Here is a 12,006-nt window from a genome sequence, read left to right on the forward strand (position 1 = left end):
AACCAGGACTAAACCAGGTAAACTAAACCAGGACTAAACCAGGACTAAACCAGGTCTAAACCAACTAAACCAAAACCAGGTAAACCAGAACTAAAAGGAGGTCTAAACCAGGACTAAACCAGGATAAACCAGGTCTAAACCAGGAAACCAGGACTAAACCAGGACTAAACCCAGGACTAAACTAACCACGGAAACCAGGACTAAACCAGGACTAAACCAGGTCTAACCAGGTCTAAACCAGGTCTAAACCAGGTCCCTAAACCAGGTCTAAACCAGGAAACTAAACCAGGACTAAACCAGGACTAAACATAAACCAGGTCTAAACCAGGACTAAACCAGGACTAAACCAGGTAAACTAGGAAACTAAACCAGGTCTAAACCAGGTCTAAACCAGGACTAAACCAGGACTAAACCAGGACTAAACCAGGACTAAACCAGGACTAAACCAGGTCCATGTTCATATATTAGTCTCTGTGTTTCTTTGTTCTTTCTCTGTTTGAGTTCGGTTCCACAAACTCGTCGTATTAAACTGGATCAAATACTTTTGGACTTTTGGTAAATATCTTTAAAGATTCTGTACGTCCTGAACCTTCATCCTCCTCCTCCTCCTCCTCCTCCTCTTCTTCTTCATCACTGGAGGATTCACTCTGAGCAGAACTTTCCTCATCTGTGAAAAACACAACAAGTTTTAAATGAGGCCACAGTTTTGGACAGTTTAAAGTTTTTTTTTTTTTCTGTTTCTAGAACTTTGGCGTGTGTGGATCAAACTGTTTGTGTAATAAATGTGTGAGTGTGTTTTAGGAAGGCCAAAAAAAAAAAAAAAAAGAATAAACAAAAGACATAAGAGAGCTGAAAATATGTGTCTTCAACCCCGTTTTATCAGTTGTTTTTTTGTATGTGTGCTGGGTATTCATTCCCTCAAGACGACAAAAATTATAAATAAAAAAAATTAATAAATAAAAAATAAATAAAAATAAAAAGAGGCCAGGTTCTGTGTCCTGGCCAGAACCTGGCTCAGGCATCTGTTCCGGATGCCTCCTGGACGTCTCCCTCGGGAGGTGTTCTGGGCATGTCCCACTGGGAGGAGGCCCCGGGGAAGACCCAGGACACACTGGAGGGACTATGTCTCTGGACTGGCCTGGGAACACCTCAGGTCCCACTGGAGGAGCTGGAGGAAGTGTGTGTGGAAAGGGAAGTCTGGGAGTCCCTGCTTAGACTGCTGCCTCCGCGACCCGGCCCCGGATAAACGCAAGAAAATGGAATGGAATGGAAAAAGAGGCCATTTCCACCAGTAAATAAAAAAATAAAAGCCTCACAGAAAGTCCTCAGAAGTATGACTTTTAAACTCGTGATTATGATTTTTTTTATTTTTAACTCGTTATTATGCACAAAAAATTCATAATTATGACTTTAAAATTCAAACTTATGACTTTTAAACTCGTAATTATGACTTTTAAAACTTGTAATTATGACTTTTAAACTTGTGATTATGACTTTAAACTTGTAATTATGACTTTAAACTTGTAATTATGACTTTAAACTTGTAATTATGACTTTAAAATTATGACTTGTAATTATGACTTTAAACTGTATTATGACTTTAAACTCGTAATTACTGTAATTATGACTTTTAAACTTGAATTAATGACTTTAAAATCCTTTTAAACTCGTAATTATGACTTTTTAAACTCGTAATTATATATGACTTTTAAACTTTAAATCGTACTTTAAACTCGTAATTATGACTTTAAACTCGTATTTGACTTTAAACTACTTTAAACTTGTATTTTGTAATTATGACTAAACTAAACTTGTGACTTTAAACTTCTTGCTTTTAAACTTGTAATTATGACTTAAACTCGTGATTATGACTTTTAAACGTGGCCCCCTCCTGGAGAGCTGTGGTACTACAAAAACAAAACCATACCTCGCTCTTCTTCACCGCTGGACTTTGCCTCCTCTTCCTCCTCTTCCTCCTCCCTCTCTCCTCCAGTCTCCTTCTTCTCCTCCTTCTTCTCTGACTCTAACTCTTTGGTCCCTCTGAACGCAGGAAGTGACATCACCGGCGCGCTCCTCTTTTTCCGTTTGCTCCTCCTCTCCTTCCTCCTCTCCTCCTCCTCCTCCTCCTCGTCCTCATCGCTCGATCCTCCCTCCAGAATGGACGCCAGGATCTCCTCCGGCGTCGTGCCTTTTTTGGGCGAAGCGCCGACGTCGTCCACGCTGAGGATTCTGGGAGTCGGAGTCGAACCCTCGGGGGCGAATTTCTGCGCCAGCGTCTGGAGGTCGGACAGCGACATCTCCAACTGAACCACGTTGGAAAACAAGGACTCGTAATCGGGATCGGACTCAGAATCGGAATCGTCTTCCTCGTATCCTTGGTCTGTCTCCTCGTCTCCTTCGTTCGTCTCCTCTGTCAATTCCATGCCTCCTTGGTTTATTTCCTTTCTCATTTCCTTGCTTCCCTGATTCATCTCCTCTTTCCTTTCTGTGCCTCCTTGGTTCCTCTCCTCTGTCCTTTCCTTGCGTCCTTCTTTATCCTCTTGTCCTCGTCCCTTCACTCTCTCCTTCTCTTCCGTTTTGTCGTCTCGCAGTTGCACTTTTTTGGCGTCGTCCGTCTTGTCGGACTTCGTGACTTTCTGGACCTTCTTCCTCTCCTTCCCAGAATCCTCCTCTTCCTCCTCTTCCTCCTCGTCGTCGTCGTCGTCCGTCGAGTCGTATTTGGAGCGGCGTCCGTTTTGTTTCTTGCGCTTTTTCTCGGGGGCCGTTTTGTTTCGGTTGGTTTGGGGTTTTCTGGAGGAGAAGAGTTCGTCTGTGTCGGCCGAGTCGCCGTCGTCGTCTGAAACCAGAGGGAAACTTTAGTCCTGGTTCAGTTCAGTTTTAGTCCAGTTTTGGACCAGTTCTAGCCCAGTTTTAATCTAGTTTTAGACCAGTTTTAATTTATTTTTAGTCCTGATTTAAACCAGTTTTAGTCCAGTTTTAGACCAGTTCTAATCGAGTTTTAGACCAGGTTTAGACCAGTTCTAATCCAGTTTTAGTCCAGATATAGACCAGTTTTAGACCAATACCAGTCCAGTTGAAGTCCAGATTTAGACCAGTTTTAGTCCAGATTTAGACCAGTTCTAATCAAGTTTTAGACCAGGTTTAGACCAGTTCTAATCCAGTTTTAGACCAGGTTTAGACCAGTACTAGTCCAGTTTAAGTCCAGATTTAGACCAGTTTTAGACCAAGTTTAGACCAGTACTAGTCCAGTTTTAGTCCAGATTTAGACCAGTTTTAGTCCAGTTTAAGTCCAGATTTAGACCAAGTTTAGACCAGTACTAGTCCAGTTTTAGTCCAGATTTAGACCAGTTCTAATCCAGTTTTAGTCCAGATTTAGACCAGTACTAGTCCAGTTTAAGTCCAGATTTAAACCAGTTTTAGACCAAGTTTAGACCAGTACTAGTCCAGTTTTAGTCCAGATTTAGACCAGTTTTAGACCAGTTTTAGACCTAGTTTAGACCAGTTCTAATCCAATTTTAGTCCAGATTTAGACGAGTTTTAGACCAGTTTTAGACCAAGTTTAGACCAGTACTAGTCCAGTTTTAGTCCAGGTTTAGACGAGTACTAGTTGAGTTTTAGTCCCGGTTCAGTCCTGGTTCAGTCTTGGTTTAGTCCCGGTTCAGTCTCGGTTTAGTCCCGGTTTAGTCCCGGTTCAGTCCCGGTTTAGTCCCGGTTTAGTCCCGGTTTAGTCCAGGTTCAGTCCCGGTTCAGTACCGTTCTTCCTGTGGGTGTAGTCTGATGAAACCACCTCCAGCGTGTCGTCCTCCGGCCCCAGTGGATTGTGGGAGCCGTTTTCGATCCGCCGCAGCTCTTCTTCTGATTCGCTGTCGAGCGGCGGGCGGAGCGCTCTGATTGGACGACCAGAGCCATTACAGAAGCCAATCAGATCTGAGGACGGTCTAGAACAGGAAAAAAATCCAGATTTAAAACCTGTGTTCCTTCGTTTTCCTTCCCTTCCTCATTTCTCACCTGTTTTCCTTCCTCTTCTTCTTCGGGGTGAAAGGGGGAAACTCTCCTCTCCGTTTGCGGCTCATGTCGTCGTCTCCGCCCTCGATCGCCCAGGTGAGCTGTGACACGGGCGTGGGCGTGTCCTCGGGGCCGGGGGGCGGGGCCAGCGCGCGCAGGTTGTGCCCGTATTTGGACGGGTCGTACTTGAGCGTCCTCACTCTGTCGCCGCGACGACACTTGAGCTGCAGCACGGGAAGTACGCGGCCGAACTTCCCCACCACCCAGTCCTGAAACACGATTAAACGATAAAAACATTAAAAACGATAAAACACGTACGCGGCCGAACTTCCCCACCACCCAGTCCTGACACACGATTAAACAATAAAAACATTAAAAACGATAAAACACGTACGCGGCCGAACTTCCCCACCACCCAGTCCTGACACACGATTAAACGATAAAAACATTAAAAACGATAAAACACGTACGCGGCCGAACTTCCCCACCACCCAGTCCTGAAACACGATTAAACAATAAAAACATTAAAAACGATAAAACACGTACGCGGCCGAACTTCCCCACCACCCAGTCCTGAAACACGATTAAACGATAAAAACATTAAAAACGATAAAACACGTACGCGGCCGAACTTCCCCACCACCCAGTCCTGACACACGATTAAACGATAAAAACATTAAAAACGATAAAACACGTACGCGGCCGAACTTCCCCACCACCCAGTCCTGACACACGATTAAACGATAAAAACATTAAAAACGATAAAACACGTACGCGGCCGAACTTCCCCACCACCCAGTCCTGACACACGATTAAACGATAAAAACATTAAAAACGATAAAACACGTACGCGGCCGAACTTCCCCACCACCCAGTCCTGACACACGATTAAACAATAAAAACATTAAAAACGATAAAACACGTACACGGCCGAACTTCCCCACCACCCAGTCCTGAAACACGATTAAACGATAAAAACATTAAAAACGATAAAACACGTACACGGCCGAACTTCCCCATGACCCAGTCCTGACACACGATTAAACGATAAAAACATTAAAAACGATAAAACACGTACGCGGCCGAACTTCCCCACCACCCAGTCCTGACACACGATTAAACAATAAAAACATTAAAAAACGATAAAACACGTACGCGGCCGAACTTCCCCACCACCCAGTCCTGACACACGATTAAACAATAAAAACATTAAAAACGATAAAACACGTACGCGGCCGAACTTCCCCACCACCCAGTCCTGACACACGATTAAACGATAAAAACATTAAAAACGGTAAAACTGTAAAATGGTGATGATGGTAAAACAAACAAACAAACAAAAAAACTGTACAAATCCTGAAACACGGAAAAACGATAAAAACGGTACAACAGTAGACCAGTAAAAAACATTACAAACGGTAAAATAGTAAAACGCTAAAAACAGTAAAACAATAAAATCATAATGTGGTAAAAACAGTAAAATGTAAAATGATAAAACAGTAAAACGTAAAACTGTAAAGACGGAAAAAGGGTTAACGCGGTAAAACACTAAAACAGTAAAATGATAAAGACGGTAAAACAGTAGAAACGTAAAGACGGGAAAATGGTAAAACAGTAAAAGTGATAAACTGGTAAAATGGTAAAAGCAGTAAAATGATAAAAAGGTAAAACGGTAAACGAGAAAAACAGTAAAACAATAAAAACAGTAGAATGGTAAAACAGGAAAACACTGAAACCAGTAAAACCGTAAAAACAGTAAAAGCGGTAAAATGATAAAGACGGTAAAAGAGTAAAAACATAAAGACGGGAAAAGGGTAAATGCGGTAAAACACTAAAACAGTAAAATGATAAAACGGTAAAAACGGTAAAACAATAAAAACAGTAGAATGGTAAAACAGGAAAACACTGAGACCAATAAAACCGAAAAAACGTAAAAACAGTAAAACCGTAAAATGGTAGAACGGTAAAGACGGAAAAATGATAAAACGGTAAAGGCGGTAAAACGTTAAAATATGAAATAAAAACCCAGGATCATGTAGAACGGGTCAATATAAATATTTAAAGCTCAGAGGAGTTACAGACGGACCACACTTTTCACACACAAACTGAACTGGAGCCAGAGCTGATGGAGCCGAACCGTGGCCGCGCTCACTTCCCGTCTGAGTTATATATATATATATTTTTTTACGGTCGGACCTTGTGTCCCGGGATCTCGGTGCCGGGGACCGCGGACTTCATGGTGAAGTTGGACACTCCGGCGTCTTTCAGAGACTCCAGAAGCTTCTGCTGAGACGAGGGTCCGGGGGGAGTCTGGGCGAGCTGAGCCCAGTCCTCACGCTCCTGATGCAAACTGCACAAACACACAAAAAATACACAACGTTCAGCGCACAACAACACTGCTACAAAACACTGTTTAAGTAACGTGTTGTAAAAGTAAAGGAAAAAAGTTTTAATATTTGACTGTGTACAAATGTCAATAACGCGCGTCACGATGTTTTTTTAACCTGGATTGAAGTGGTGGTTTTTTCGTTTTTCTTCATGCAAATTCGCTAAAATCACGGCGACATCAGCAGCGGTGAAACGGCGGAGGTGCGCCCGTGTAGACCGTCAGGTGACCGCGGACGAAAGGACCGACGCAGAACTCCACGCTCCACGAGACGAAGAACAGCCGACTCTCCGATCAAGCTTTCCACGCTTACAAGTTCTAGTCCAAGATAGTCCTGGTTTAGTCCTGGTTTACTCCTGGTTTAGTTCTGGTTTACTCCTGGTTTAGTTCTGGTTTACTCCTGGTTTAGTTCTGGTTTAGTTCTGGTTTAGTTCTGGTTTAGTTCTGGTTTAGACCTGGTTCAGTCAATTAACAATTCTCTCGAACCACTCTCAAAAGCATGTGTGTGATCAGACGTGGAGTCGACCATATCAAAGCTTGTACGAACTTGGTGCACTTCAAAAAACAATATAAAAATCAAATCTTACAGAAACACCTAGAAGACTAGATCCACGGTCCAAACCGCGACTATTAACTAAACATATGCTTTTCTCTTTAACTTTTTTACTTTTTATCTTGGTATGAACATAAACAGTACATTTCGTGCCTCTTTATCATTAATATTAGGTTGTCCGACTAGAAACAATGAAAATCCTTACATTTTTAATTTTTTTTTATTCTCTACGATCATAAATGATAAACGTTTGTGCCTTCTTCATTACTATTTGTACGACCATAAACGAAAACAAAAAAAAATCCTTAAATCATTCATTCTCATTACTGTTTATTTTGTACAACCATAAACAATAAACTTTGTGCCTACGATAACATTATTATTAGTTTGTACGACCGTAAACGAAAATATGTTTCTGCATGTGTGTGTTATACATTTATAACAACATTTATACTGAGCATATCTATGATGTGTATAATAAATATTTTCTCACCGCTGCAGGAAACTCTCTTTGGCCGTCTCGATCTGCAGAGTCCCGCCTTTCCACTGGGACTTGTTCAAAACGCTCAGACCTGGAAAAACAAGCGAATAATAATAAAAATGTCAAACTGGAGTGTAAAAGGATCCATATCCCTCTGTTCTCTGTTGTGTTTTGTTTCATTCACACACGTTTAACGCTGCAGATTTAGACTCAGTTCTTCTCTCAAACTGAAAACGGAAAACAACATAAATGTGTTTTACTCACATTTCTTGAGCTCCGGGTCAGAAATGGTGATGTTGATGTAGCCAAAGGTTTTGTACGGAACTCCTGAGAATCACAGAACAAATCAGTGAATTTTGTTCTCAATCATATTCTCACACTTTTCAATTTTACATGATTATATTTTTTGCTGTAGCACTTTTATTTATTTATTATTATTATTTTATTATTTATCAATTATTATTTATTTTATTATTGCTGCAGCAGTGTTTTTTTTTTATTTATTATTGTTTTTATGTATTAATTATTTACAAATTATTATTATTTTATTTTTGCTGTAACACTGCTTTAAAAAATATATTATTATTATTGTTTTGATGCATTATTATTTTATTTATTATTTAGCTATTTTTTATTTTATATATATTATTTTATTTATTTTATTTTTGCTGTAGCACTGCTTTTTTATTTATCATTTATTATTATTATTCTTGTTTTGATGCATTATTATTTTATTTATTATTTAGCTATTTTTATTTTATATATATTATTTTATTTATTTTATTTTTGCTGTAGCACTGCTTTTTTATTTATCATTTATTATTATTCTTGTTTTGATGCATTATTATTTTATTTATTATTTATATTTTTTATGTATTATTTTACTGATTATTTACCAATTATTATTATTGTTTTATTTTATTTTTGCTGTAACACTGCTTTTTGATTTATTATTATTATTTTATTTGTTATTTATCTTTTTTAAATGTATTCATTTAATTTTTGCTGCAGCACTGCTTTCCGTGATTTTTTTATTTTATTTTTTTCTGTAGCACTGCCTTTTTATTTATTATTATTGTTTTTATGCATTATTATTTTATTTATCTTTTTTATGTATTCTTATTTTATTATTTATTTACCAATTTTTAAATTTTATTTTATTTTTGCTTTAGCACTGCCTTTAAAAAAATATATATATATTATTCCTGTTTTGCTGCATTATTAGTTTATTTATTATTTATCTTTTTTTTAATGTATTATTATTTTATTATTTATTTACCAATTATAATTTTTAAATTTTTTAAATTTATTTTATTTTTGCTCTAGCACTGCCTTTAAAAAAAAAAATATATATATATATATTATTCCTGTTTTGCTGCATTATTAGTTTATTTATTATCTTTTTTTTAATGTATTATTATTTTATTATTTATTTACCAATTATAATTTTTTTATTTTTAAAATTTATTTTATTTTTGCTGTAGCACAGTTTTTTTTAAATTGATTATATATTATTATTCCTGTTTTGATGCACTATTATTTGATTTATTATTCATCTTTTTTCATGTATTATTATTTTATAAATTATTTACAAATTTTTTTATTTTTATTTTATTTTTGCTGTAGCACTGCTTTTCAAAAATTATTATTTATGTATTATTCTTATTGTTTTTATGTATTATTATTTTATGTATTATTATTATTTTTTTTTTATTAATTAAATTTGTTGCTGCAGCACTGCTTTTTGTGATCATCTCGCCACTACTTTTTGTCCAATCCAAACTTAAAACCACGAGAAAACAAACTCTCGAGATAATTTTTTAGCCTTTGTGCTCGACCCCGTGACGCTTTTGTCTCGTCGTTGACCTCGTCCTCGTCCCGTTTCAGTTTCAGACCTCGATCGTCGGTCCTGGTCTTCAGCTCCACGTCTTCCACTTTCCCAAACTTCCCGAATCGATCCCTCAGGTCTTTGTCGGTGACCGAGTGACCGAGTCCGCCCACGTACAGACGCTTCATCTCCATCGGTCGCTACGGCAACGGGAAAACACCAACACAAACACAAACGAAACGCACGAGAAGAACTTCAACACAACAGGAACGAAGACAGCAGAGAAATAAAACACACGAGCCACAAACGGAACATACACGAGGTTTAAAGCCGCACTGTGGAACTTCTCTGGTGCTTTTCCACATGGAGATGTTACTGGTTTGTCTGGAATGTTCCACAATACGGCTTTAAACATTTCTATCTCCATTAAGACTAAACCAAGTGCCAGGTCAGATCTGTGGAGAGGCGACCCCACACTCACACTCACATTTCTCGGGATTTTCTAGGGATTTTTGAGGTTTAGTCCTGGTCTATTTCAGGACTAAATCAGGTCTAAACCAGGACTAAACCAGGTCTAAACCAGGACTAAACCAGGACTAAACCAGGACTAAACCAGGACTAAATCAGGACTATATCAGGTCTAAACCAGGACTAAACCAGGTCTAAACCAGGACTAAACCAGGACTAAATCAGGTCTATTTCAGGTCTAAACCAGGACTAAACCAGGTCTAAACCAGGTCTAAACCAGGTCTAAACCAGGACTAAACCAGGACTAAATCAGGTCTATTTCAGGTCTAAACCAGGACTAAACCAGGTCTAAATCAGGACTAAACCAGGACTAAACAGGACTACACCAGGTCTAAACCAGGACTAAACCAGGACTAAACCAGGTCTAAACCAGGACTAAACCAGGACTAAACCAGGACTAAACAAGGTCTAAACCAGGACTAAACCAGGACTATAACAGGTCTAAACCAGGTCTAAACCAGGACTATATCAGGACTAAACCAGGACTAAACCAGGACTAAACCAGGTCTAAACCAAGTCTAAACCAGGACTAAACCAGGACTATATCAGGTCTAAACCAGGTCTAAACCAGGACTAAACCAGGTCTAAACCAGGACTAAACAGGTCTAAACCAGGACTAAACCAGGACTATATCAGGTCTAAACCAGGACTAAACCAGGACTCAACCAGGTCTAACCGTGTCTAACTTAAACTTATGATTTACTGCATCACGTGACAGTCCTCTACGATCGTTCCGGAGACTCACTACGACGTAAACTCGCGCATTAAACATAAATTACCTTAAAACGAGCTCCGGGAAAATCGAAATCGTTTAAAAATGTGCGTCCATCGCGTCTGTTTACCTCACGTGTGGCGTCGGTGCTCACTTCAATCCGTCCCCGACTTCCGCTTCACGTTCGACCACGATCTCGGGTTCCGCTACCGCAAATTTCCACATTATTTGCCCAAGATTAATGAACGACAACACAGTTTCATTATTATACACTTTGTCCGAAGTCTGCTGTTTATTTATATCATAAAATCTAAAAAAATATAAATAAATAAAAAATACAGTTTTTTTTTTTTTCAACATTTAACGGCGCGTGTCTCGGGTAACGCTACCAAAAATGTACATAATTGACACGAGATTAATTAACTACAAGACAATTTTATTTATTGTACACTTTGTCCGAAGCCTAGCGTTTATTTGTAATCATTAAAAAAAAAATAATAATAAAATAAATAAATTCGAGTTTTTTTTTTTTTTTTTTTTTTTTCAACATCCGGGAGATTCAATTTTACTTGTTAACGGTGTATAAACAGTAGCTACCATCGTTAATTTGCCAGTTGTACGGTTTAAATCTGGTATTGTGCGTGTTAGACAATTATTATTTTCATTATTACGAATTATTTCAGGTTTTATTGACAAAGAAAAGGGTAAATATGAAGAAAAATCCGCTGTCCCTGCGTTGGTCTCCCCCTGTAAACCGGAGTGGTTCAGTCTGTCCCGGTGGCGCCACAGACTGAACTGTTTTGGGGCGAAGCGAACGTTAAAAAAAAGTTTAATTTCAGCGGATTTTTATCTCCAAATAACAACAATTTACCACTTTTACAGTTTTAACGTCACGCCTGATCCTTTTCTGACATGGTAAGTGCACTGTCCACGCGGTATTTATGAGTGAAATGACGTTTTTGTTCGTAATTACCGAAGAGCTGTCAATGAAAATAATGATGAAAACTCCGATGTTACAGCAGATTTTATTCAGACATTATGACTCGAGTGACCCGACGTCTCTAATGACCCGGGACACTCCACGTTTTGAGCCTGTGTCCTCCCTGTCCCAGCAGATTTATACAGAAACACTGATTTGTCCCAATTTTATACAAGAAATGTCCCAGTGTCTCTATTTTGGATCAAACTGATCTAAACCAGGACTAAACCAGGTCTAAAACAGATCTAAACCAGGACTAAACCAGGTCTAAACCAGGTCTAAACCAGGACTAAAACAGATCTAAACCAGGTCTAAACCAGGTCTAAACCAGGCCTAAACCAGGTCTAAACCAGGTCTAAAACAGGATTAAACCAGGTCTAAACCAGGAATAAAACAGGATTAAACCAGGTCTAAAACAGGATTTGTGTTGATTGTAAAGGTTTGTGTAGTTTGTAAAGGTTTGTGTAGTTTGTGTAGTTTGTAAAGGTTTGTGTAGTTTGTAAAAGTTTGTGTTGTTTGTAAAGGTTTGTGTAG

The 12,006-nt window shown here is 38.6% G+C and overlaps 2 protein-coding genes across 2 annotated transcripts in view; both read right to left on the reverse strand.

Annotated features, from left to right (window-relative positions):
• gpr37l1a (G protein-coupled receptor 37 like 1a) overlaps nucleotides 1-455 on the reverse strand; it is a 5,113-nt gene extending 4,658 nt beyond the window's left edge. The window contains exon 1 of the mRNA XM_055159595.1: nucleotides 447-455. Coding sequence (XP_055015570.1) covers nucleotides 447-455 — 9 coding nt within the window. The remainder of the gene's footprint in view (nucleotides 1-446) is intronic.
• Nucleotides 456-463: 8 nt separating this feature from the next.
• Nucleotides 464-10,648, reverse strand: nol8 (nucleolar protein 8). The gene is made up of 9 exons (XM_055158905.1): nucleotides 10,561-10,648; nucleotides 9,321-9,453; nucleotides 7,690-7,752; nucleotides 7,438-7,516; nucleotides 6,202-6,355; nucleotides 4,009-4,274; nucleotides 3,754-3,938; nucleotides 1,928-2,836; nucleotides 464-667 (listed from the first exon to the last, which is right to left on the reverse strand). Exons 2-9 carry the CDS (start codon nucleotides 9,445-9,447, stop codon nucleotides 525-527), a joined length of 1,926 nt encoding a protein of 641 aa, XP_055014880.1. The 5' UTR covers nucleotides 9,448-9,453; nucleotides 10,561-10,648; the 3' UTR covers nucleotides 464-524.
• Between the last annotated feature and the right edge of the window lie 1,358 nt (nucleotides 10,649-12,006).

This window comes from Boleophthalmus pectinirostris, unplaced genomic scaffold (genome assembly GCF_026225935.1).
Source record: "Boleophthalmus pectinirostris isolate CB_2022bp ecotype Guang Dong unplaced genomic scaffold, ASM2622593v1 HiC_scaffold_23, whole genome shotgun sequence".
Classification (NCBI taxonomy): domain Eukaryota; kingdom Metazoa; phylum Chordata; class Actinopteri; order Gobiiformes; family Gobiidae; genus Boleophthalmus; species Boleophthalmus pectinirostris.

Excerpts from the sequence above, each read along its gene's own strand:
- nol8 (XM_055158905.1), bottom strand. The coding sequence starts at position 9,447 with ATGGAGATGAAGCGTCTGTACGTGGGCGGACTCGGTCACTCGGTCACC. Across the intron at positions 4,275-6,201 it reads CCGAGATCCCGGGACACAAG|GACTGGGTGGTGGGGAAGTT; the intron begins GTCCGACCGTAA and ends ATCGTGTTTCAG. Across the intron at positions 668-1,927 it reads CAGCGGTGAAGAAGAGCGAG|ATGAGGAAAGTTCTGCTCAG; the intron begins GTATGGTTTTGT and ends TGTTTTTCACAG.